This window comes from Triturus cristatus, chromosome 4_1, assembly GCF_964204655.1.
Source record: "Triturus cristatus chromosome 4_1, aTriCri1.1, whole genome shotgun sequence".
NCBI classification, from domain to species: Eukaryota; Metazoa; Chordata; class Amphibia; order Caudata; family Salamandridae; genus Triturus; species Triturus cristatus.
In genome coordinates, this window is record NC_140585.1 from 47,313,015 (window position 1) to 47,340,775 (window position 27,761).

A 27,761-nucleotide genomic window follows, 5' to 3' on the forward strand; every position below is an offset into this window, starting at 1 on the left:
GTACTCGAACCACTGGTTCCGCCATTGAAATTGTAGGAAACGGCGGTGAGGAGGAAAGATAGGTATTGACCGATATGCATCCTTAAGGTCCAACCGGACCATCCAGTCTTCTCCTTTCAGAAGATCCGCCAAAAGATGGATGCCCTCCATCTTGAAGTGCTTGTAGGTCATGAATTGTTTGAACTCCTTCAAATTCAATATTAACCTGTGACCTCCGCCTTTCTTCTGTACTAAGAAAATATTGCTGCAAAAACGGCGAGGGCCCTCGTTGCTGTACGCTATCGCGTGTTTCTGCAGCAATCCGTCCAGTTCGGAATCTATAAAATCGCATTCTAGTTGGGAAAAAGAAAGCGGTCTGGGTCGTTTGTCCTGATAAGGAGTCTGATAAAAATCTAGATTGAAAACCTGAATTGTCTGTAGGATCCATGCATCTTGTGAAATTTGAAACCAGTTGTGATTGAAAAACTTACTGCGTCCCACGAAGGGTATTAGAAATTTGTCGGGAGCACTTACCAGCAGAGTCTGGAGCTTGGAAGCCCACTCTGTGGCCACCTCTGTGGAAACGCCTCCGATTAAAGCGCTGTCTGGTGGGGTAGAAGGTTCCCCCGGGAGTGGAATCGCACTCTCCACGGCCTCTACTGTAATCTCCTTGCTGAGGACCTTGGGAAAAATTGACAGCCTGGCGAGCATTCTCGGCCGGCCCGGTAAAAAAGGGCAGCCTGAAAGACTCGCTTGATGCCAGACTGAGCCTTATCAAGTGTCGTGAACGTGCCCACATACTTGGAAACATCTTTGACAAAACGTTCTCAGAAGACATTGCCTTCTTCCAAGGGGCCCGGTTCCGCTGCAGCTAATTCAGTAAGGTTGGAGTCCATCCGCATGAGAAGCGACTTGCGCCGTTCCGTGGATATAGCACAATTCGCGTTGCCCAATAGACATATGGCCCGCTGGGTCCACCCTGCAAGGACATCTGGGTCCACCACGGTGCCTGACTCTTGCGCAGCTAAGGCCATTTCTAGGATCTTGGCAAGATGGCCTGCCACGTCCAGGAGTTTGTCCTGGCAGCCTCGCCAGGCCCGATCAATACCTTTCTTTGGGTCCTTCGCGAGCTTCTTGAGGAAGGTAAGTAGACTTGCGTCGATATCCGGGGTGTCTGCAACCTTGTCCGGAATATCGGGCCTGGGGCATTCCGAGCGTAACCTATTTCGCACCTCCTTATCAAAACTCCGTCGGAGATTGTCATGCAGATACGCCGCCACTTCTGGCGCAGGAGCCCAGTCCGAAGACCTAGGATGGACTATGTCGGCAGGGTTGAAAGTAAACGGGGTAGACATAGTTTGAGATAGGTCTTGCGCCACATGTTTTGTCTTCCTAGCCTTCTTCTTCGGGGGAGCCTCATCAGGGTTGTGAGACCCTGTGGTATCAGTGTCCGTGTCTGTATCAGGGTCAGGACGCTTGGTCTTACCAGAAGGAGGTAGTGAAGAGAGCATCAGCATTAGGCCAAGCCTGAGACTGGGACCCACTAATCGTGGTATCCTTAGCTGGTTCAGCAGGGGTAGTAAAGCCATGACGTTTGGCAAATGGCTCTAGTTGTTTTGTTATCGGCTTCAGCGCAGCAGCCAACGCTTGCTGCGCAGTCCCAGGGACTGCCTTCTCCACAGTCTTATTCACGGACTCCTGGACGGTAGCGTCCAGAGCCTCCACAATATTATCCCCCAAGGAAGGGGTTGTCACTTCCTCTTCATATAGGTTGTCATCCTCATAACTGACCCAATCTTCCATGGCAGGGCAGACTTATAACAATATTGGACAGAAAAGAGGAGTAAGAGGGGGAGCCGACCCACGATACACACCAATAAAGTGCTTAGGTCCTCAACAAAGCTGTATAGATATTCTTACAGCCCACAGGGCGTAGGGAGAGCCAAGAGAACAAAGATTTCAAAGGAGTTTGTTCACACTCCAAGGCCAGATAACTTTCAGCCACATCAGTCGTAAGCAGGGTCTCTTTTCCAAATGCGCTCTGGGAGTAGTTTAGGGACCAATACATCGTGCATAGCCCAGTCTTACCAAAAACTAGCCCAATTGGGCTACACACGTCGAATCGGTGAAAAGCTCTCATAAAAAACGCACCGGCGATTAGGCAAAGCCTGTCACGTTAATATTAAAGCTGATTCACTGCCGACGGCAGCACGGCACTTAAATATCTAGCGTGGGATCACACAACAGCCCGACCGGGCCGCCCGCATACACTTTACTTACCGCTGCTTAGTGGGAGGTTGGCAGAGCGCTCGGGGGCTGAGAACACCAGTGCGATGAACGCACTGACCTTTCAACGAGGCGATAACCTCAGCGCAAGTCGCGAGTACATACAAACGGAGCGTTTAAGACATTAGCGCGGTATGCGCAAATATACAGCAAATGGAAATATGAACAGCAGCGTGATGTACGTGTACAATAGTAACATGCATTAAGTCATTTCAATTATCAGCATATGCACTCTAGCACATTAATCATGAATAAAACTTTGGGCACTTAACTTCCTGCGTGAGCAGCAAAGAAAGAGGCTCACATAATAGTTATGGTGGCTCTTATAGTGTCATACAGGAAGTGATGTGTACCTAAAGCATCATGTAGTGTTTTTTGCATACAAAAGCGTTTTAATTGGCTGCTGTCAGTGGCAATAAAATAGAAAGAGAAGCATAATCTGAAGCCTCCGGTCCTGTAATAGAATCGGTGTTCGTTCCGCGCTGAGTCCGGGTTCTTTGGGCAGTTTCCTTCTTCCCATGAAAAGGTGTTTTGGGGCTGAACTCCCTGCCCCCAAGGGTTTTGAAAAATCCGCACTCTCTGTAGTCCCCCCCCCCCCCCCCTTCTTAAACTACGTTACCGGGGGTCAAGGGAGCAAGCAGATCGGTTGTGGCAGCAATCACCTATCGGCCCCTCTAGTGCGATCCGATCCCGGTTGCTGCATAGCTGTCAAGTTTAAACTACCTCAGGAACCTTTACTCAAAATCTTTGAGGGACACTTTCTCCGGAGCAAAATTATGCAACAGGAAACCCTTCAACATCTGAAGCTGGATTAATTCAAAAATACTTTTAGCTCACATCTCAGTGATGGTGCACTTGCCGCTTTCTGCTTCCTGAGTGCAGGCGAAATAGGGGACACGCTCCGCCTTTCATCATTCCCTCGACCTGCCGGGTGGCAAAGCATATGCGTTCACTAGTTCTCCCATGCCAATGTTCTTCCCAGCAGGCCCTTTCTTTGTTCTATGCAGGGCACAAGACCTAAACAAGCATTGGCATAGCCAATGGGTCTCGCCTTTGGGACCTTATAAGTGTTTAGCCCTGCAACAGTTGATGTTGCACCAAGGATATTGTGCTGCATAACTAAATACTTATGAGGCTGGATGAGCAGCACAGAAGGGGAGGCCGATGCTAGCAGGTGAGATAATGTAATGCACCCTCCAAATATTATTTTTTGTCTGCCCTCCAAGATAAAAGTTGGTTCTCTGGAGAACATTTCTTGTAAACTGAAAAAGCTTCTACATAACTGAAAGCACTGCACCCTTTCCATAAAGCAGAACAGTCTGTCTTTGTTCATATTAACCAACAATAACATCTTGTCTCCTACCAATTTGAAGTTCTGTTTCCTTACTGTGAGTATGTGCTACACAGCTAAAGGGAGAACATGACCTGTAAATCAACAGATACTGCTTCCGGTATTTTCTTACTCGTAACACGTTACATTCTCAAGATGATTGTGAACATTTTTATGACAATTCAATTGAAGAGGCCATCAAAGACGGATGTATTTTTCAATCCGCCATTCTTCTGTCTTCTCTTTACTTGCAGTCGTAGATGCTAGCCCAGCCAACGCATTTCGTCTCTTATATGGGACTTCATCAGGAAATAATCCGTAGAAGTGTTACAATATGCTCAGCACTTGCCATTTCCAGTTATTCTAATTTGCACATTGATGTGGTTTCTAGTGTTTCTTCTCTAATGCTTTACTTACTTGTCCAGTGAGTTATCATTTGGTGCTAATGTTTTAAATTGTCTGACAGTTCTGTTACACGGAGTGTTCTGCATCAGTTTCTAGTAGCCAATTTGAGTTTTATTTATTTCTTTAAACAGTCATGTAAAGCCAAGGAGGCCGTTTTTTTTTTTTACTTCGTTTCCTGTTCACCTTGAAACACAGGAAGCGGTGTCATTATTTTGTGTTTAAACAGATGGCAACGCTTGAAGGCTAACTGTGCGCAGATGAAGAGGCGGATATTCTGACGGTCGCAGAAGGTTCCTAAAATTTTCATTCATAACCTTTCAGGGCATTCGTGCACAAAATAAATATTCGGCAAATAAAGGCTGTACTTCTAGATTTTTTAAAAAAATTCTGAAGGATATTAATACAGACATCGCGTTTAATACGTTTTAGCTCGGAGTAAGTTAAATACCTCTTTGCAAATGCTTCTTATAAATTACATACACCTTTCTGATTTTTCCCCCCCATTGTCTGAGGAGCGCTTTTGCTTCCAAGCCAAGGCTATTGAAGTAACCAGCCTGATCACAGGAAGTCATCAGCTAAGAGAAGCACGAGTACTTGAAAAGTGCAGACGCGTGCGCGGCCACGTTAACTGGAAACAGATGGCCCTGCGTGCCGCTGCTCGTGCCCGCAAGGTGGATGCCGCCACAAGCACGAATGCTTGAAAAGTGCAGACAGATTCCAAAAGGTCACCTCCTAGAGCAGCGCATCGACCTAAAAAGAAGTGGGGGGGGGGGGGCACTAACCTAGTTAATCAGTATGCAAGTGGCATCACGGCGTGTGTCATTGAGCGTGACATCACAGTGCATGACATCACAGGAAGTGGCATTAGATCTTAAGCCCTTACATATATGTTTAACCTCTCTATCAGGAGTACATTTGAGCACATTTAGAGTATACAGGGAAACCCTCCTAAATCTGGGCACTTCTCTAAGCTACACATAAAACAGTGTTGCATTTTGTCAGCGTAATCTTCCTCTACCCGTAGTGCTTTACAAGAACAAACAGTGATATTTAAATTATTACGCCGCCTGTGCTCACTACGCCACTGGAGTCAAGCTATCCTGGCTGATGACGGCTGATAGCCAGAAACCGGTCCTAGGATGCTTGATTCCGGTCCAGGGAAGACATGGCTTGGCAGTTCGGGCTGGACTGTTCCCATGAGGCACAGGGTCAAGACTGATTTGCATATGGCCATGTCTGAACTGGGGTGGCGTAGTGGGCAAAAGAACGATGGATTTAACCCAGATCTCTTGACTGGGGGAGAATGTCTGCATTGTCAGCATTCCGTCCATCATTTGTTTGTTGTAACGCCTCAGGGATAGTAAGCACTTTATAAACTCTATTTATTTTGTATAAATACTGGGAAAGAGCAACACATCTGACATTCTTGCAGTGCATGTATATCTCCTAAACAGGGACTGAACAAAGTGAAAAGCTGTCTCCTTAATGTATGTGTGAAGTGCTAACAAGGTGTGAGCCTTTGTTTCCCCTCCGCTTCATTTGCATCAGGTGTGAGGCTCCTGACTGCTCCCAGCCAAGAGACTCAAACAAGAGGAGGCCTGTGGTCCCCCTAGATTCGGCCTTTGTTATGGGCCCAGCAGGAGTCTGAACTAAGAAAGCCCCCTCCCCACCTGCACATTGTTGCAGATCGAAAGCAGACAACAACGTGCAGGCGCTGCTGAAAAAGTATCCTGGTGTTTACAAATTACACCGGGACGAATGCAGCATATTTTTCAGTGGGGCCCCAACTTCTTGTGAAAGTAGTGGGTGGACGCTGTTCAGCAACGTGTACCCCCGACTTGTGCCCTGGGTCTATGACTCTTGTTTTTAACAAGGTTACCAATTCTTTTTTTTTTTTATATTCAGAATAAAGGCAGCCAAGCTTCGTTATTTGTAGCAAGTTCTTTGGTGAAGAGAACTTCGTAGCATCATTTCATGAAAAGGCGTTTCATCGGGTAACATTTGAAGCGAGGGTTACATAAACGTGTGGTTTCAGGGCTTGCCAAAATGCATTTCCCATGTTCCCCCTGAACCCCCCCCCCCCCACCCCCCACCCCCTCGTGCTTTTGTTCGGGCACTGTTTCTCTCCGGATGCGAGTCCGTCCAAGGGGAAGAAAGTCCAATTTTAAAAGTCCCTGCTGTCCCTCAACCTTAATTTTATTCAAGTGGTCGAGCTTGCTCTGTGGATGGTGAGAATCAGACCAGATGGACAATGCGTGAACTAGTGTACACATACATATTTGGGTCCCATCTTCAGTCGATAGTACGGCCGGGAAGGGAGGCAGATGGACAGGTAAAGTCTGTAGTGCCGGCGGTTCGATCCCACCCAAGGAGCTTACTTTGAGTCAGCAAAAGGTATTATCGGGCAATGGGGAGGGGTGACCTGGCTGTCCAGGGCAGAGGATTGCTCTGCAGTTCACTACGGCCGAGGCACTTTCAATGTTGCATCGGTTTTGTAAGTGCACGGTAGCTTGGGTGATTGTTTAGTCAGGTGCCACATGCTCCGTGAGCAGTCACGGTTTTGGGCAGTCACTGGGCTTTAGTTTGCAATAGGTTTATTCCTTTATCCAACTGAGGAAATATGGCCGTGGCAGGGTTTTGGCCCATACGTTTTTAAATGTTCTAACCAGTATTAATGGCGGTTATATATTTCTAGCGTAAATGTTATTACACAGTACAGGCATAATGAAGTGACAATAACATCGCTTATACGTAAATAGGCTATTGTCTGTATAGTTTGCATAACATGGTAACTCAGAGTAACTAATGTTTGTAAACAATTTACAGGTTTGCGGTAGGGCACAACATGTAGGTTTGCCGTAAAGGAAGTTGTTGTATTCCCCACGGCATAAAGTGTCAGACCACAAGGCGGCGCTGTTCTACTGTTTTCTCAACCGGCCTGAATTTTATGGCAGTGGGATTTATCGGGCCACCACGCTGATGGTCAACTACTACTATTACTGAGAATTTCACATCATAGAAAGATTTGAATAAGATCACTTGCTTGAAAAATAGACGCGCAAAAATAACAGATTAAATAGATGAAACTCCTCAAGGAGTACTAGCACACTCAAAATTAGATTCATGCGGTGCATTTGAACTTTTTAACGAGGAGATTCACCTTAAATTACTATGGCCTGATGACGTCTTTTTAAGACGAAACGCGTTGGCTGAATTAAGTATCGCAACAAAGAAAGATCTGATATATACAACAAAGCTGCAAGTCTTTAATTTGAAAAATCGAATGACCATTTCTAAGAAAAAACTTGATTTGAATTACAATAAAGAAGAATGGATCTACATTATGAACCATCTGCCTAATGACTTTCGTTTTGAAGATTTGATTCTAATATAGACATTATTGTATTTAAATGTATTTATTTCTTGCATTTATAGAGCGCACAATCACCTATTAGGCATCCTGGCACTGGCATATACGTGCACTAAGAGACTACTGTTTCGGGCAGACGCTAGAATAACCATATTAATCTCTTCCTAAAAAGGCAAGAGATCGACCAAATGTCTCATTTCCAATGGGAGCTTATTCTATATTCCAATCTGTGTTGCTCCTTCTTGTAATTAAGTATGTGTTAGTGTGGGTGTTTAGCGGTAAACCACGATAGAAGTGAGCACTTTTTTCCTTATTACTTAACGGTTTTTAACATTGAATACGCCTAGTGCGCTAGTGCCGGGAGCCCTACCGCTTGAGTTCTGTTGTTCGCATTAATGGTGGTTATATATTTCCAGCGTAAATGTTATTACACAGTACAGACATAATGAAGTGACAATAACATCGCTTATACGTAAATAGGCTATTGTCTGTATAGTTTGCAAAACACGGTAACTCAACCAGAGAAAGCAATGTTTGTAAATAATTTACAGGTTTGCGGTAGGGCACAACATGTAGATTTGCCGTAAAGGAAGTTGTTGTATTCCCCCGACGGCATAAAGTGTCAGACCACAAGGCGGCACTGCTCTACTGATTCATCCACCGGCCTGAATTTTACCTGGTTTTTCAAATCACAAATATGAATCTGTGTGAGAGCTCTTTGAGTGGGCTCCTGGGGCCACGCGTCAAAATATTTAGCAACAAGTTGACTCATGGGTCGCAACACTGCGTCCTTCACCGGTGTATGTCTCAAGCTAAGCAAGTACAATAAGGTTGGCAGGCCAGGGTCCGCCAGTTGCTGGCTCCCTGGAGCCGGGACAACCGTTGACTGTTGAAGATTCTGGAGTTTGCTTCGGATTCTCTCTATTCGTCACCCTGATGTGTTCTAGTCGACAGAGTCTCCATGGGCAGGCCTGGTATCCGGTTTCTTTTTGGCCTGCGGGCACAGTTAAGGCTCGTCACTTGCGTGGTTACCATCGATTATCGCGCCCAAAGGCAGTAATCATATGGAAGTGAATTTTGCAAGGAGAAGTGGTGCAGACACCGCTCGGGTGGACATTCTTGTGGAGGCTCCTACATGGGATCCTCCCTTCTGTGTCTTTTTTTTTTTTTTTTTTTGAAAACCTTTATTGACATTTCAATAAGAACAAGTATGGGCCTACAACCCCCCGGGGCCGGCCGCTAAGCAATCAGATCAAAAACGGGCAAGTATAAACACAGGCAGCACTTCGGGGAGCAGAATCGTAATGCTAATACTGTGGACAGCATAAGTAGGGCACCAGGAGAAAAAGGTTTTCATTTTATAATCAAACAAGGTAGAAGGATCAGGTGACAAACAATTTTCAAACAGCGAGTACAAGTATGCAGAGTAATAGACGTTAGCGATTTACAGCAATCTATTAGGTCAATGGCGCAAACACAAGAACATCAGGATGGGGAAGAATAGCATAGACAGTTGCGCCCGCAGTCCCCCGCCGAACTCCCCGAGAACACCCCAGAAGTTGTGGAACACAGGAAACGGCAACAAATCATAGCAAAGGAGGTGTATCACGCTGATCCCAGAAAAAGAAAAACAAAAAGAATCAGAGAAGAAAAAGGAGGCCATGGAAAAAGAGATGAAAGAGTACAGAATCCCCTCCCCCAACCCCCACCCCGCACCTCTGCAGATGAGTATGGCCCCCCCCCAGCAGTGTGCCTGTCGCCCTGGAACCAGACCCGAAATATAGGAGAATAGGGAAAAAGAAGTAGGAAAAGAACCCCCCCGGACGGGGGGGTAGAGAGAGTATTAATAAACTGGAGGAGGGCCTTAAAAACATACCCCCGGCTTCTCCCTCCCGCACGGTAAGTTTCCCCCAGCGTGAACAATGAACAGCACAAAGTCAATCGTCTCAAAACAAGATGGGGAGCATTAGGCACCTATTATGCTAGTAGTCATGCCAGGAGAGCACGCAACCCCTGAGCCCGCCCGTCCACTAGATGACCACCCCTGAAGGATCAGCCTTATCCCTGACCACTCCTTGGAATTCTGCCCATGTCAACCCCTCGACCCAGCACCATATCCAATGTTCCACGGTAGAGGAGTGTCCAAAAACGACCGAGAAGCGACGCACACAGGTGGGGTGGAAGTCTCTGAGCATCAACACAGTCCGCCGCGTGGAGAAACAGGCTTCCCAGTGCTGCCCTAGGATGTGCACTGCACTCAAGGTCCAGGAAGGCAGAAGCAGCCAAAGCAGACAATAGTTGCTGGAGTTGTCTCTGGGTCGCAGGAGGGCACGTACGGGACGAGGCCACCACATCCCACTCAGGTCCAACGCCTCCGGGACAGATCAGGCCCTCAGCAGGACGAACACACTGTAGTATACTGGCCGGAGCGTACAGCTGTGCACTAACCTCAGGGGTGGCCGCCACCGTGTCCTCCTGTGCGCAGTGTGAGTAGTCCCTGTGTGCGTGCGGACAGGCGGGCCGCCACTGCCCCAACTCTGACGCAACACCGTCGAGCTTACTCCCCAAGACCCCGAAACCATGAACCAAGGAGGAGTGAAGAGCACCAAGAGCCTCGAGGAGGTCGCCGTACCCCAGCACAGCTCTCTGCGATCGCGCCGCCACACTCCCAAAAGTCGCACCCTCACAGGCCCGCTGCGACCCAGCGGACAGGATGGTAGGCTTCATCGTAACAAGATGGCCGCCAAGTATGCCCGACCCTCACCGGGGCCGGGACCCTGGGACAAGCGTCGCGATGTCCACGTCGCGGGTGACCGGGTTCCGGGGGCAGGCAAAAAACTATCCGTTGCGTGGTCACGGGCAACAGTCGTCCCCACCACGGACCAGCTCCCGTAGATCCGGGGGCGGCCCGCAATGATCAGGGCAGGATACGGACGGCGGCCGGGCAGCTCACCATCAAGGCAGGGGCAGTCACCGGAGGATCTAAGAATTGCACCCCCGGACATGCACTCGGTCCGCTACGCTTGGCAGTAGAAGTGACCACGCCGAAATGTAGGACGAGTTTGGCACCGCTCCGGTGGGCCGACTCCACCCAGTCACAACCGGCCGCTGTTGTTGCACTGCCACCCGGCCACGACGTCCACTCGAGGTCCCGGCTCCAGGGCCGCACAGGCCGCAAAGTTCCGATGCAGTTTTCTCCGGCGATACCGCAGCTAGAAACCTCGGAGTCACACAGTCGGGAGCCCCTCTCCTTCAGAGACACGACCACGCAGCACAGGTTGAGGATCTCAGGCAGGATATCCGTGCGGGATGCGGAGGTTCACGGAGCCGGGAGTCTACGCTGCCGTCCCGGTCGCCATCTTGGCTCCTCCTCCCTTCTGTGTCATTTTGAATGAATTTTGGGACTCGGAGTTGTTGGTTGATTGGTGTTGGGGACCTAGTTGAATTGTGAACTGGCATCCCAACCATGGTTTGCTAGGGAGGATTGCTGTTGGTTTGTGTCGGTTCCCACGTTGTTGCGACGGGGAGGCAGCCGAGGACATTTGTTTGTGGAGGTTGTGATGCTCATTTGCAGTTTGGACACGGAGGTTGTCAAACACAACGTGACAATTTCTGATGCCTGGCCCAGGTGTTCCGCTAGGAAAGCGGCTCCTAGGGACCAATTGAATTGTAGATTAGCACCCCAGTTTTAGATCATTACGGTCAATTGCCACCAGTTTAATGGTGATTCCACATGGTTACGATGGGAATGCAGCCATATGCATTTGTTAGGGGCATCCCTTTAAGGCTACAGTCAACAAACTCACATTGTGCCATAGGAAGCCATTAGCTTCAGCTTCTAAAGTAATGCTTCGATATAGGATTTCATAATTTAGTGGCTCAGAGTGCCGCAATGGGGGCAGTCACTGCGTCTTATTTATTCATATCCGGGAAGTAATTGGGCTGCTTTCAGGACCTGCAGCTCAGAGGCAAGGTCTTCCGTAGCTGGCGTCATTGGCTGCATTCCCTTTTCAGCTGGCCAGCGCAGATCATCAACGCGCAGTTGTAATGGAGCACGTGTGCGGTCATTCCTGGCTTTAGAAATACAAAGAGCAGTAGGGGGCGGTGGGTGACCTCATGGTCACAGGTTTAAACCTCAGCAGGTCCACTCAGCCTTTCATCCTTGAGGTTGATCTAACAAGTACCATTATGTGAGCAGCAATAAGCACCTGTTGTGCAGCGCCACGGTACCTGTCGGGTGGGCGTGCACACAAATACTCATGTTAGGGGTGGTACAGCCAATGTCAATCACAACTCTGGTAGGTGGTCACTAGCTCCTATGATATGCCACCTTCCCTCCTGGGGTAACGACAGGAACCACATACAGATAGTAGCACCTCCAGACTCTGCTCGGAGATAGATTAAACGATCTGTAGCGCTAGGTATACCATAATATGGTTGCATTTGGCCATTTCTACAGTGTCTGAATTTAAACGTCTCTTCTCCAAATTCGTCTGCGAGTTACGGGGGGCAACATTTCAAGAAGGTTTAATATCTGGAGTTGAAACAGCATTAGCAGCAAACAAACTCACTTCCCTGCCACCCTCACAGAGTACACCCTCGGTAACGGCATTGGAGGTCCACCTCACGAATGCGTTGAGCAAGTTAAAATAAAAGAGTAGCACAGCAAGCCTGGTCGCACAGAAGCAGCACACAGCCACAAACGACATAGGTCACGGCAATACCAATGGCCAGTATTAGGCGACTAATATATTGTAGCCTGGGACTTCTAGCTGCACTGAACATGGTACGTTTGGACTCCAATCCCCTTCACCGAGGGGCATTTAAATATACACGGCGAATCTTAGATTCCAACATCAATGTCAATGGACAACTCACACTAACACGTTAACAGCCTGGGAAGATTGGGGGCAGATCTGCATAGTAGTTACTGCAGGTGGGGAAATTCCTCGTTGGAATCGGGGTCATATGGTAATTGAACATAGACTTCCACTACTAAGGCCCCATTATTCTAATCTCAGAGGAGCCTCCATGGTGGATAAAATGCGGAGTACCAGATTTTTACACAGAACTGTTATCCAACTCAGCTTTTACCAGCAGCCGACCAGGACCTATCATTGTTGGATGCCGTTGGCTCAGTGGATTACAGCTTCCACTGCGGGGACCTGGGATCGACCTCTGGGGCACGGATCAAACCCTGTTGGGTTCTCTCAGCCGGTCACCCCGCTGAGGTCGTTGACCACCATGTTCTTTGGAAAATGCCACTTGAGCAAGGAAGATGGATGGCGATTTCTAAAGGGGCACGGGACGGGGGATGGCTCCTTAAGACTGACAGCATTATGCCGAGTAATATGTTTTGTAGCATCTAGTACAATTTTCCTTGCCGAAGCCTTCAGTGGCACGTAGTCAAAGCAGTCCAGATCACACCTTTGTGAGTGAACATGGGGCTGCGTCCCCCGACAGAATAGGCCAGGACATTTTATATTAGCACGGGGTTTGGGGCGGACTATCTACTGCTATTTTACGGTCTAGGAAGTTGCAACGCGCTACCGGTGAACCGATTGGGCACACTCAGCAGTCAAAGCTAAAAGATCTTGCACGTCTTGTAACCCTGAACTGTGACGGAAGCAAATATTTTATCACAGCAAAAACAAATCTAGGGACTCACTGTCAGATGAATCCTAGACAGAAATTCACTGAAACCGGACTTGACACAGTATTCATTTGTTGGCCAAAGTTTGTCATTAAAACAGTCTGTAAAAATGTTTATGTCACTGCTACAGAAGAAGTGCTTGCGGTAAATGTGCGAGTTACAGCCAAACAAAGCAAAGTGCTTACTTACTGGCAAATGCACATAAGACAAACATTCAAGAAACCGAAGGACACATCAATAACTTGTTCGCCATAGTTTAGCAATGAAACCGGTTTGTGTAAATGTAGTTTTCAGTTCAACAAAAAATGCGCTAAACGAGTGCGAGTTACTGGTTGCCCGCCTACCCCCACTGCAGCTAGGCGGGTTGCTTAAGTTGGTCATCCTAAAAGTATGCAGTGGTTCCAAAGTTTTGGGGAAACACTGCGTTGGAGCAACATGGCCACAGTTATTAGAAAATATTCAGCACTCACAAGAAAAGAAAAGTAAACTGCAAATACGGTTATCCTCCTGTTCTCACCATCCTAGTAGCGCCATGCTGGTAGTTTCAATGCTATTGGCGTTACATTCGCCCTCATCCTGGGATTGTTGAAAATAAGACCAACATTCACTGAAACCGGATATGACATTAATCTGTTTGTCAAAGTATCAAGAAAACTGTCTGTGCAAACAGACTGGTCATTGCACCAGAAATGGTAGAGAAGCCGAATGCTCCCGCATTATCGACACTGCAGTTCAGCGGGTTGCGTCATTGTGTCGGTCTAAGACAGGGGTCTTCAAACTGTGGGGCGCGACCCCCAGGGGGGCCGTGGAGTGATGCAAAGGGGGTCGCGCCTTCCCAGTCAGCCCGGGCTGCTGCAGTGAAACTTGAGCTGCTGGGGGCTCAGCTGGGCAGTGTCTGGATTCCTATCTCTGGCACCCCCGTGTTTTTTCACAGGTCTTTAAAGACCATTTAACATGCCTTTGTAAACTGGTTACAGAGGCTTAGGTGTTTTTGCTGGTTCCAGTACCCCCTGGGTCCCCACTGTGCCTATTCCTTACATTTGGATTTTACATTCACTGCCTTAGTGTGAGAATGCATTTCATGGAAAGGAATACAACGTTGGCTTCCTGGGGGCGCCATGAGTGAAAGTTTATTGTGCTTTTGAAGCACCTGCTGCAGCGTTTCTTTCCCCGGCAATTACCAGGCCTCACATAAATGTCAAGATAACTTGTGTGATTAATTATCTTCCTGGAGAGAGATCAGAATGTTGTATAGTTGAGGTTTTGACTTAGGTGAAGTTAGTGCACAGGGTTAATATGCCTGCTGCAAAGAACGTGTACCAAGTAGATTACAGAGTGCGTATGATGTGAAGAGATCAGCAGGTTACTGCTTTCAAAAGAGACATCCTTTTGTTACTTGCAATTTATAACTTAAAGTCCTAATAGAGAATAGTGAGCTATTAACTTTCATCCTAGAACAGCATGCACACTGCAAAGAATACATTATTAGACCATTGATTAATGTTGCAAAAAGGGTTAATTTGGCTAGAAATCAATTCTTATTATTAAAGGAAACTCCCAACTATGCTGTTTCTTTTTCGACTCTGAGTTTGTGCTTCTCCACACCAAGCACTCTTGAACTATACTGCCTACCAGTATGGATGACATGTGACTCCTATACTTTTAGTCTTTTGGCTTATGTAACATTTCCTATACACTGATTTACACACTTATGATTGATTGTCTCTGTGTAATGTGTGTGTGATGCAAAGTGCTCGGACACCCTACACTGGTATGAGTGGCGCTATATAACTAATTCAATGCATCTGAGAGTGTGGGGTTATGGAGACTTGGTCACTGCTAAAGGGTGCTAGTGAGAGAATCCATGGTGGGGGTGGTCATTGTGGGGGCGCCAACAAACATTGTCGCACAGGGCGCCACCAGCACTAAAGCCGGCCCTGGGAAGTATGCACAGATAAGCGCTGAAAATACCGCTTTAGGTGACTGCTTTTTTTTTGTACCGACTGGGCCACCAAAATAATCTGCTGGCAACCCTAACCATAGGACTGGAAGTTTGTTGCAGGATCAGCACATTATTTATTTCCTTCACCCTCGATCCCCGATTAATGCCGCAATAGTTTAACTTGGATATTAAAGTCTACGCCCCCGTCAATAACATGCTGAGTTACTTCATGGGTCTGGGAATGCACCCTGCATTCAGACAACTCATTCCTCATTCTCGCCCTTCATTGTAACGCTCACCCTGCACTCACAGTGATCACAATGCACTCACACTGATCACCATGCACTTGCACCATTCACCCGCTCACCTTGCACTCACAGCGATCACAATGCACTCACACTGATCACCATGCACTTGCACCATTCACCCGCTCACCCTGCACTCACAGCGATCACAATGCACTCACACTGATCACCATGCACTTGCACCATTCACCCGCTCACCTTGCACTCACAGTGAACACAATGCACTCACACTGACCACCATGCACTTGCACCATTCACCCGCTCACCTTGCACTCACAGTGATCACTCTGCACTCACAATGCACTTGTCCTGCTCACACTATACCTCAACCTGCAGTCACACGAGTACACTACTCATCCTGCACTCATGTGACACTTCACTCACCTGTCCCCCTCACTACTCAATATGCAACTCACTCAAACAAGCCCATCAGTAATCATACATTCATTCATCCCATTCTGAACTTGCATCCGCACCCAAAATGAGAGAGGACAGCAAGGGAGTGAGAGAATTTGATTGAAGAGGTCAGGGATGAGGAGAAATGTGAATTGCCGAAGAGAAGTGTGGACACGCAAGAAGTGAGTGTGATCCAAAGGTGAGGGCTTCTGTTAGAACAAAGGGGAGATGTGAAAGAGGAATGGGGGGACTGGAGAGGTGTAAGATACAAATAGACAAAAATTTGAATGAAGAGACGAGGTGAATGAGAAGTGCTGAGGGGCACGGGAGGTGACGGGGCCAGAGAGGCCATGAGATAAATGTGAGAGACTGTTAGAGATGAGGGCAGTGAAAGGACAGAATGGCAAGAGGTGATTAAAGGTGAAGTGAGAGGTTGAATGGGGAGAGTTCAGAAGTTGTAAAAAGGGGTGAAAGAAAATGACCTGCAAAGTGAGAGAGGGATCCGGGGTTAGGAGAGGAGAGAGGGATGGAAGGGAGGGGGTGAGAGGAAAGCTGCATGGGTAAAAGGCTTAACTCTACACAAAACCGCCAGGGTTTTAAGGGACCCCTGCTTCTTCCGGTCAGGGCCAGGTGAGCTTCTAATGTGGCAGCACGTATTGCTGCAGAGTGGAAGGCCCTTCACAAAGGTTGACTTGAAATCTTTCTGATGATAATTGCTGTATTTTGGTTATAAATGGGTACTGATTGGGTGAAATCTTTCCTCAGCGTTACTGTGTGTAACAAATATCAAAATAATGAAGCAATGCTATCCCAAAATACGCGGCATCACATAACCTTATTTACATTTTTATCCCACGCAATTTAGTCAACAGGTTTAGACATTTTTGTCAAGAGGGGGTCCTTACGCCTCAAAATGTTGACAGGGGGGTCTCGGCATCCAAAAGTTTGAAGACCTCTGGTCTAAGAAGTGTGTTGGGGTTCGAAAGTTTTGGAAAAGACTCGGTTACAGCACAAAGGCTACAGTGTATTGGACATTCAATATTCCCATAATTTAAGAGAGGGCAGGTGGTCTGCACGTATTGTTCTCTCCATCGCAGCAGCTTTTCCATCCACATTCCTGCATGCTGGTATACATCAGCAGGAGTCTGGCCCTGGGCTACTCAGGCCAGGGCAGGGGTTTGTTGGTCATTCTAAAAGGTGTGCTGTGGCTTCAACAGTGTTGAGAAATTGGGCTTGGAGCAGATATGCGGACTATCACCAGAACACACCTAGCATGCCTAGTTAGGAAGGTGCAGGTACATTTGTTCATACGTTTTACCCTTGGTTCTCACTATCCAAAGGCATCGGCATCTCTTCTGCACACTGGTATACCTTTGGCAAATGCCTGGCTATGGGCTGCATACGCTGGGGACGCCAGCATGCGGACACAGCATCTACAGATCGCAGTCAGGCTGATGGGTTTTTGCAGGCAATATGGACGTGATGTGTAGCAGAATATTTGGAGTACACTTGGGGGACCTCAGCCTCACCCCCCCTTTTAGATCCGCCTTTGTCGTGTTTTAGGGGGGGAAGAGGAGCACCAGGCGTCCTCGAAAGGACATGACGCAGTTTCAATCCAATGCACGGCTACATGTTCACTTGCTGGAGCGGCACTTGGTCATGAGGCTGAACGCTCGTATATGGGACCCTCCAAGTAAAGGGGCAAAAAGGGCTTAGCCCCCCCCCCCCCCAAAGAAGATGCACAAACTTGCACACAGTGCGTTATGTTTGGTATCACACAGAACTGTGGTTACGAAGAGAGCGGTTTTATATCCCCCATGGGGTTCTATTCCCGGCCGGTGCTGCACAATTAAACAAATGGAGGAGTGGGTAAAGATAAGGGTATTATGTTGGCTACAACAATAACTTATTAAACATACTTGTGGCCTTGAAGGCGGACACCTCTACATTTACCAGTGAAGCCTGAAGTCGGGTCGGGCAGTGAGGGGTATATTCGGGGCCCAGCCAAACTCTAATCAGAAGGCCCATTAGTACAGAGGGCATCAGAGGGACATATCTTGGAACTGCGGTTAATGAGGAGAAGAGCGGTTCCCATCTTCCGGGGAGGCCATCGAACTTTCCTACAGAACGGTAAATTAAGCCTAGTACAAGCCACCAAGCAGGAGGGCCTGGTTCAACCTGAATTCTAAATCAAGTCAAATAAGAAGGGCTTGGTAAATTAGGCATGGCCTCTTTAGCGCAAACAGGGTACCCAGATAGGGACGGGTCACACTTGCCAGAGGTTGAGAGGGAATTAGTCCAGCTGGAAGGACTGGTGTCTGCAGATTGCAGGAGGTTATGGAGCCTACCATGGTAGGGGGGCCCCGGATATGACGGCGGACACATCCAGGGCTTTTGCAGAGTTACAGGGCAATCCGAAGGCTGAATGGTACATAGGGGTACCCTCTTCAGGAGCAAACTAGTGGTGCAGAAGCCATACCACCCCAGGAGACTTTACGGCAAGACCCTGGAGGAAAGTAACGGTGCCCCGCTAGTCCTTCGGGTGGTTGTAAGCCTGGGCAATCGGGGGCTTGCCTGGACACGCTCCGCCCCTAAAAAGGCGTGAGTAAAGGAATGGACTGGTGGTCCACAGTATTTAAGGGGGATAATCCCCACAAAATGGTAGCACCGATTGGGTTGGCCACGGTGCAGTTGGCTCAAACGGGTAGGGCAGCTTAGGTTAGTCACCGCTTCCTGCCCTTGGATCGCCCATAAGTTAACCCACCATGTTGGCACATATCTCTTGTATGAAATAAACCTGAAGCAAAATGTATCCGAACAAACATGTCTGGTGTGTTTATTGTATTGCTGTGCATGCTATGTTCTTCTTGCGGGGGAGGTTGCCTATATCGCCACTAAAGAGATTCCATGGGGGCGGAGGGAAGACTGTGGGCACAGAAAGTGTAAAACTTGTGAGGCTGGGACAGTCCCACTGACTCTCCCATGATCCCACACAATCACGGACACCCACAGAAATTCACAAGCAGTACTAGAAACTAACGGCACACATACACCGAATTATATATACAGACACCCGGAAGCCCAAAGGCAGTGTCAAAAACCTACAGGCCAGCGACACCGACACCAATGAAACAAGAAAATTTAAATTGGAGCTCGCTAGGCTCACATTGGAGGCAGGGAAACGAAACTGGCCATAGAGGAGAGGAAGTTCATGTGGACTCATGAGTTGAGCCTAAAGGAACTGGATTTAAAGATTAAGCAAGTAGAGTCTAGTGGCAGCAGCAATTCTTCAGTGTCCTCAGACAGGAGGGTCCACATACCCAAGGGTCTGGTGTCTGAATATGTTGTGAGAGACGGCAGACAGACAGTTTGAGGCCTACGAGATTGCTTTACAGATAGACAAGGTCCCTCAGGAGGATTGGGGAGCTAGTCTGTGGAGGCACATCCCTAGTGGGGGTGAGGGACACCCTACTGGCCCTACAAGGGGGTGACAGGATGAGGCATGCCCCCCACACACACATGAAGGAGACCCTAACCATAAAGTTTGGTCTGACCCCAGAGAAGTACAGACAGAATTGCAGGGAGAGTCAGAAGCTATCCCAACAGACCTTTCTGGATTGTGTGCATTCCATTAGCAAGGCACTGGGTGGTCGGGTGAAGGGCACGGAGGCAAAGCATTACCAGGGGCTGTATAATTTACAAAAGAGCACACGTTCATTCTGTTTTCCAGGTCTACGCCAAACTCTGGTTGCAAACGCACTTTTCCCCCTCCTGAGGCGGAAGCCGGGAGGTCTCTTGCCTTTCCACTTTATTTTAGCTATTTTAGCTGTTTTTAAAAATCGAATTGTGTATTTTTCACTGTGGCTACATCTGAGCAGTATTTGATGTGCTGTGTCCCCCTGCGCTCAGTAGCGCTTCAGATCCCTTTCACCCCCTCCCCTCTTGCTCCGGTCCTGCTCTCGGCCGAGTGTTGACGCCGAGAGCAGAGCACCGGTTTTGGCGGCCATCTTGGGTCGGGTTGTGGTTCGTGACGCGATTGGCAGCGTCATAAAAACGGGCAGGGATGTCTCCGCGCAGCGGACGCGAGCAGCGGACGCGCCGGATCTGTGCCGGAGTCGTGCCAGAGTCCTGCCCGTCTGCGCCCGTCCGCGTCACGGCAGCGACCGGCGCGGCGGCAGACTCTGGCCATAGGCTTACCTACTCCGCAACGGATTTATTATCCTATAACTTGAATATTACGTCCTGTCGGCCTGTCTTTCCAGGCCGTTACAAAGGTAAATGTCGCTGCCCTGGCTGTGGATGGTACCCTAACATCTACCGGGTTTCTGAGGGACCCCACTCTCTCCCCGTAAATAATTTTAAGTGTTTACTGTTAAATACCCGCTCTTTGCATAGACACGCTCTGGACATTTTTGAGCTATTGACCGTTGAGAAACCACTTTGTCTAATGCTTACAGAAACCTGGCTCAATGAGTCTTCTAACCCTGATATTGCGGCAGCCATTCCTCCCGACTATATAGTCTATAGACAGGATAGGGCACTGGGTAAAGGTGGGGGTGTGGCTCTTGCAGTTCAAAGATCCTTTGCTTGTGCAATCATTCCTTCCTCACCGATCTCTGGCTGCGAATCCCTCGCCTTCTCTATTACACTTTCCCCACACCAATCATTCTCAGGGTTCCTAGTTTATAGACCTCCTGGTCTGCGTGGTTCCTTCTTCGATGAGCTTCAATCAGCTATTTCCACTCTATGCCTGAAGGTGGAACACTGCATAATGCTTGGGGATTTTAACATTCACATGGATGTCGAGTCGGAGAGTGAAGCTATTAAAATCACGGACATCACTGCTCCCCTTGGTCTAACTCCCTACATCTTTAGTGCAACTCATGATAAGGGTCACACTCTTGACCAAGTGTTCTCCACCATTCCCCTCATTATGTCCCGTCCCACTCCTGTTTTGTGGTCTGACCACTCCCTGCTCAGCTTTCTAATTCAAGGTAGAAGCAAAATCTCTTGTACTAACTCTGACCAACTGAGGCACCCCAGTAGACCCTTTCATAAAATTACTCAGGAGAGCCTTGTTCAAGCGTATCAAGAACATCCTTGTATCCTATCCGGCCATCTCGAAAGAGACCTTGAAACTTTTCAGAAATGGCTTACGGATAGGCTTGATGATCTTGCTCCTCTTTCTACGCCTCGCTCATCCATTAAGCGTAGCTCGGCTCCTTGGTTCTCTAAATCACTGACTCTTGCTAGGCGAAACTGTAAGTTAGCCGAAAGACTCTGGCGGAAACAGTACGATCAGGAAGCTAAGTCCGCTTACAAAGCATCTATCAAATCTTATCATGCGGCTATCCTAGAGGCCAAAAAGAATTATTTCGCCAACAGAATTGAAGCTGCGTCAAACTCGTGTAAAGAAATTTTTTCCATTGTCAAAGAGTTTGTTTCTCCTAAATCGAGTTCAGTCCAGCATAAGTTCTCTGAACCTTGGGTAAAGGAGCTGGCCATCTTTTTTAATATGAAAATCAAACTCATTCAAGAATCCTTTCCTCCTGCTGTCCCCAATGTACCTATGATTGATTCAAATCTGTTGTCTTTTCCATCTGATACGTGCCCCACTCTATCGGAGTTCCCACCTTTATCGGAATCTACTTCTTTGGATCTCCTACTCAGAATTAAATCAGGCTCTCCGCTTGACCCCTGTCCGGCGAGTTTTCTAGCTAGGAATGCCAAGATTCTTAATTCCCTGATCTACCCTGTCTTGAATTCATCCCTGTCCAGTGGCATGGTTCCGCCAGCATGGAAGAAGGCAATGGTTGTTCCCCTTCTAAAAAAACCAGGCCTTGATCCAGAGATACACGCGAACTATAGGCCCATATCTCTCCTGCCCAGTCTGGCTAAGATCGTCGAGAAGCACGTCCACTCTGTGCTTTCTTCCTTCTTGGAAGATCAGGGGTTACTCCACTCTACCCAATCTGGCTTCCGCTCCAATTTGAGCACCGAGACCGCTCTTTTGGAAGTAAACGAAGCCATTAAGGAAGTTCTCGACGCAGGGGGAAGAGCTATGCTGGTGATGTTGGATCTGTCGGCGGCCTTCGACACCGTCCCGCATGAGGCCCTCTTGAGAAGACTTCACGAGATTGGTCTCCGTGGAACGGTGTTGAGCTGGTTGAGATCTTACCTAGCGGGTCGTCGACAAGTGGTCTGGGCCCCGCCGTACTCCGCAGAGGTGCCGCCTATGGATGTTGGAGTCCCACAAGGGTCGGTGCTGAGCCCGACCCTTTTTAACATCTTCATGACTCCACTGGCGGTACTTGCGGAGTCCATGGGTGCCCAGATCATATCATACACTGACGACACCCAGCTTCTCTTCACCTGCAAGAAGGGCATGGAGTTTGACGGGGAGAGCATCCGTGGTTGCCTGGGGGCTGTCTTCGACTGGTTTCAGCGAAGCAGCCTCAAATGCAACCCTGATAAATCTGAGGTGCTTTTCTTCGGCTGTCAAGCAGATCCACCGTGGCAGGAATGGTGGCCGGTGTGTATGTCACCCCCTTCCTCTTCCTCTGTGGTTGCAAAAAACTTGGGGATCAAAATCGACAACACCCTTTCGCTGAAAACACAGATCACAGGTCTCTCCAGCACCTGTTTTGGTCTGTTAAAAATGCTGCGAAAATTTCTTCCTCTGCTCCCTTTAGTCCACAGGAAGCTGACGGTACAGGCTTTGATTTGCTCCAGGATTGACTACTCAAATGTCCTCTACCTGGGTTTACCGGACTACCTCCTGCACCAACTTCAGGTAGTTCAAAACTCCGCAGCAAGGGCGATCTTTGGCCTACCTCGACAAGCTCGGGCTTCAGAGCTGCTTTCTTCCCTTCATTGGCTCCCAGTTAAGAAGCAGATTACTTTCAAGGCTCTCACTTTAGCCCACAAGGCACTCCATTTGGTTGGGGCCTCGTACATTCAGAAACGGCTTCTTTTCTATAAACCCACCAGATCTCTCCGATCTGAAGGTCTTGGCCTGGCAACGGTTCCTCCCATTAGAAGGGTCAGGATAGGTGGTCGTTCCTTTACACATCTTGCCCCAAAACTATGGAACTCCTTGCCTGTGGATCTGCGCCGTACTTCTAATCTGCTTGCCTTTAGAAAGGCCCTGAAAACTTGGCTTTACAAGCAGTAACTTGTTATGTTTGTGTTTTCTTCCATCTTCTTTCTCAGTTTGGGGTCAGAAAGCGCCGGGACACTCCCTGGAGTAGCTGTGCGCTATATAAGCAACCCCAATAACATAACATAACATAGTAGGCTCTCTGACCGAAAACGAGCTTGCTAAGGAGGCGGACCTCTGGGCCAGCACCAGGGTCCAAAAGAATGTACCTAGGAGTGACCCTAAGAAGGGTGGTGCAGGCTCCCCCAGCAGAGTGAGTGGAGGTGAAGGGAAGAACCGAAAGGTCCCAGAGTATGGTGGGGGAAGGGAAGGGTTCCCATGTCGCTTCTGAAAAGGAGGGAGGTTCTGGTGGGCTCTGGTCCAGGACGTCCCATTTCTAACCCGGCTGCTTTGATTGTTCCCAGCTAAGACACAGGCAAGGGACACGGTCTGTCCCAAGAAACCGCCCACTGGTGGTACCTCTATAGGGGTGGCCATTGTGTCCTTAGGGGTAGGTAACATGATGTGCATTTGTAAAGCGCAGGTTCACACAGAAAGGTATCTTGGAGCCGAATAACAGATGTTTATTATTGCTAAACTCAATGGTACCTATTTTATCAACCTCGGAAGGATGATAAGCCGAGTGTGCCTGCTGGGCTTTGAACCTGTGACCATACGGGCAAACACGGGCCCCTAAAGTTGATGCATTAGTCCACTACGCTGCGAGACCCATCGTAGTAGTAGTCCCCAGGGGCAGGTCACATACCATGCGGTGATAGCCCTTAGTTGGAAGGTGGACTCAGAAGAGGGTCATAGTTAGTGCCCAGATGCCCACAGACTGCATTTTGGGGAATGAGTTGCCGCCAGTGTCAGGGGAACAGGAAGGGGCACCCCCACAGGTGACCTAAAAGTTCAGTTTTCTGGGGGTGCCACTCGCAAACAAGGAAGGGGAGGGTCAGAGTCGCTAGTCAAAAGCGCAGCAGTGCTGCTTCGGTTACGGGGGTGATAGTGCAGCACTGCTGCAAACCTGGCCCCCCGTAACCGGCCCCAACTGATCGAAAACCACCCCCCACCCTTCCAGTGCTCTGGTAAAACGCCTGGTACCCGCTACAGCACGTCTGGCCTTGGGCAGGGAAGTCCATAAAGGTAATAATTTGTCTACCCTGGCTTTAGGCAGGAGGGGGGTAGTGTTGGAAATGGCCCTTTCTGCAGGGTCACCCCAAACTTTTTGCCTTCCTCCTCCTCTTTTTATGACCTTGTTTTTGTTGGCTTTAGGACTCTCCCCACTTTTACTACTAACCAGTGCTTAAGTGCATGTGCTCTCTACTTGAAACACGGCAATATTGGCTTATCCGCAATGAATATATTTAATTTACTTATAAGCCCCTAGTTAAGTGTGCTACATGTGCTCAGGGCCTGTAAATTAAAGGCTACTAGTGGGCATGCAGCACTGATTATGTCATCCGCTTAAGTAGCCCTGTCAACAGGTCTATGGCCTACCATTACAGAGCTTGTGTGTGCAGTTTTAAATTACCATTTCGACCTGGCAATGTAACCCTCATGCCAGGCCCAAACCTTCCTTTTTAATACATATGTCACCCCTAAGGTAGGGTATTTCAAGAGTTAACACAGAGAGATGATGGACGGAGCACTGAAAACTTTCAGACACTCACCCCCAGTCACAGATCTGGGTTGAATCCATCATCATTCTTTAGCTCACTTCGCCACCCCAGTTCAGTGTCTGAAAAGTTTCAGCGCTCCGTCCATCATCTCCTTGTGTTTGCTATGTTTGCCCTAAGTTGGCAGGGTATCCGACTACCCGAAGTTCCTCTTCCGCCTATCTGGCAAAGGTACCCAGATTCTACAGGGCCAGACTGGGAGGAAGATCCTTTAGTTTTGCTGCTGAAAAACTCTGGAATGAACTTTCACTCGAAATCAGACAATGTAGTACCTTGTCCCTGTTCAGGAAAAGGATCAAAACATGGCTGTTCCCCAGACACTGATTTTGTGGTCTGAGTAATGTTCATCTTAGGCTCTGTCTTTCTTGCTCCCTGCTGGTTAGTGTTCACGTATCTTTAGCGCCAGGGTACCCTTGGGGTGTTTGTCGCGCTCTATGTTATATACAATACAATGCCAAGACTTGGGTCCCTTGCTCGTCAACATCCAGCTAATGTACTTCATTGAAGACAACTCCATCCTCAACCCTTCCCAATCCGTATTCTGCAGCAAGCACAGCACCAAGACCGCCCTCCTCGGCACAGACGACATCTGCACTCTCCTCGACCAGGGCCACATCATAGTATCCTACACCAATGACACCCAGCTCATCCGCTCCCTCACAAAGGACCCCACACCACCAGACTCAGCTTCCAGGAAGGAATGAAAAACTTTACATCTGGATGAGCAGCAGCTGTCTGAAGCTCAGCTCAGAGAAGACAGAAATCGTGGGACCCTCCCCCTCAGCATGGGACAACACCTGGTGGCCCACTGCCCTCTGCAACAACCTCCCAAACTCCTACGGACCACGCCCGGAACATCGGCATCATACTCAACTCCTCCCTCACCATGACCCAACAGATCAACGCCGTTGCCTCCACTTGCTTCAACACCCTCAAATGGAACCCCCCCCAGGGCAGAAATACTGTCACCCACAGACTCATAACAGCAGACTGGATTACGGTAATACCCTCTATGCCGGAATCAACAAATCCCTGCTCCGCAAACTCCAGACCATCCAGAACACCACAGCCAGACTCGTCCTCGACATACCACGACATGAACACATCACCCAGCACCTGCGAGACCTCCACTGTGTCCCCGTCGAGAAGAGAGTAACCTTCAAGCTACTCACTTACGCCTACAAATCCCTCCACAACACCGGACCCCAATACCTCAACGAAAGTCTTCTTCCACGTTCCCAAGAGACCTCTGGTCCGCCGACCTCGCCGAAACCCCATGCATCCGCAGAGCCAGAACTGGTGGAAAAGCCTTCTACATCGCAGCAAAGACCTGGAACCAGCTCCCAATTAACATCAGATGCTCGACCACTCTGCACACCTTCAGGAAGAGCCTCAAGACCTAGCTCTTCAGCTGACTAAGCTGCAGTCCCTCCCCCACCCCCCACAGCGCCTTGAGGCCCTCACAGGTGAGTAGCACGCTTCACAAATCCCTGATTGACTGTTCACTTTGCCACCGGATTCAAGCTCGCCCAGCTGATGAGGGGTGTTTACCCAAAACCGGTCCAAGGATGCTTATTTCCGGTCCAGGGAGGACCTGGCTCGGCAATTCGGGCTGGACTGTTCCCATGAGGGACAGGGTCAAGACTGATTTGCATATGGCTGGATCTGAACTGGGGCAGCGAAGTGAGCTAAAGAACGATGAGGGATTAAAGCCAGATCTGTGACTGGGGGCGAGTGTCTGAAAAATGTCAGCGCTCTGTCCATCATCTCTTTATGTTTGCTTTATTTCAAGAGTTGAACAGGTATTCTTAAGTTTCACATGTCCTGTTAGTGAAAAACTATTTTTATGCAGCAGGCGCCTCCACCAGCCCAGCCGTGCCCCTTCGCGCTGCAGCAGGCGCCTCCACCAGCCCAGCTGTGGCACCCTTCGTGCTGCAGCAGGCGCCTGTACCAGCCCAGCTGTGGCCCCCTTCGTGCGGCAGCAGGCGCTGGTACCAGCCCAGCTGTGCCCCTCCGCGCTGCAGCAGGCGCCTGTCCCAACCCAGCTGTGCCTCTCCGCGCTGCAGCAAGCGCCTCTACAGCCCAGCTGTGGCCCCCTTTGTGCTGCAGCAGGCGCCTGTACCAGCCCAACTGTGCCCCTTCGCGCTGCAGCAGGCGCCTGTATCAGCCCAGCTGTGCCCCTCCGCGCTGCAGCTGGCGCTTGTACCTGCGGGGCGTTCTTAGACTCCATTGATCACCAACACCCGGTGCACAACAAATCCAGACACTGAACACGCAGCCGCAGAGTTGTTATAATGGTCTGGCGGAGAGTGGGCGGGGATTCTTGGGGAGGGACTACTGCTCACTCCTCCATGTTGGAAGTGAAAGTACACCCCGCGGGCACACCCCCAGAGGTGGTAAGGCGAGCCCTTCCCCTCCCGTCCAGGCCCTGCCACGGAGGTGCGGCCTCTAAGAGCAGCGGGAGGTGTGAGTAGGGGGGACAAACACAAGACGTGCATGTTCACCAGGACGTGCTCGAGTTGCACGTGTAGGACTGTGTTAGGTGCATTCTGGGACTTGTAGTGCTGTTTAACCTCCAATATGATCATGACTAAAACTTTCGGCGTGCAAAGCCACACGCCTGCATTGGCTGATGTTGGTGCCTGGGAGTGGCGAACTGGAGCGCGTTCAACTTTACCTACAGCTCATTGAGGGGGTGGGACTGGTGGGGGTCAGGGGAAGCGTGGGGTCTGACAGCAGCACAACCGGAGGCGGGCTAATGCAACACATTCGAGTTCCCCATGTCCATGCAGGAGTAACTCACTCACTCCTGGTTTGTTTGGGTCGAGAGGACCAGGCAGCGCGAGCTGTCTGGCCGCGACTGACCATCGCCAGCTTCCCGAGACCAACAGTGGTCGTGAAGCCCTCCCATTGCTTCCATTGGTTGGATTCAGGCGCGCAACGCCCATTGGGCTCAAGGGGCTTCAGCCCCCGTCGTGTGTGTCAGCCCGGGCTGACAGCTTCCCGGGTACCCACACAGCCGCACGCACCCGGTACTTCACACGTCTTTAAAAGACCATTTACTTGGTAAAGAGGCTTTGTTGTTCCTTCACCCCTTCTTAGAGCCCCTGCAGCTCCGCTCTGCCGATTGCATTTTGTATTTATATTGATTTCTAACCACTCGTATATGTAGTAGACCTTTGTACTTACTACCATTCCTATGTGATTTTAGAGTTTATCTGTTTGTATCTTTTCCATGAGTGACTTTACGACTTGTACATTTGCAATTTTGTCCCTCC

The 27,761-nt window shown here is 49.1% G+C and overlaps 1 protein-coding gene across 1 annotated transcript in view; it reads right to left on the reverse strand.

The window, feature by feature from the left end:
* The window catches only part of LOC146839442 (transmembrane protein 176B-like), a 128,352-nt gene extending 101,346 nt beyond the window's left edge, over positions 1 to 27,006 (reverse strand). The window contains exon 1 of the mRNA XM_085651493.1: positions 26,690 to 27,006. Coding sequence (XP_085507619.1) covers positions 26,690 to 26,713 — 24 coding nt within the window. The 5' untranslated portion in view covers positions 26,714 to 27,006. The remainder of the gene's footprint in view (positions 1 to 26,689) is intronic.
* Positions 27,007 to 27,761: the final 755 nt, after the last annotated feature.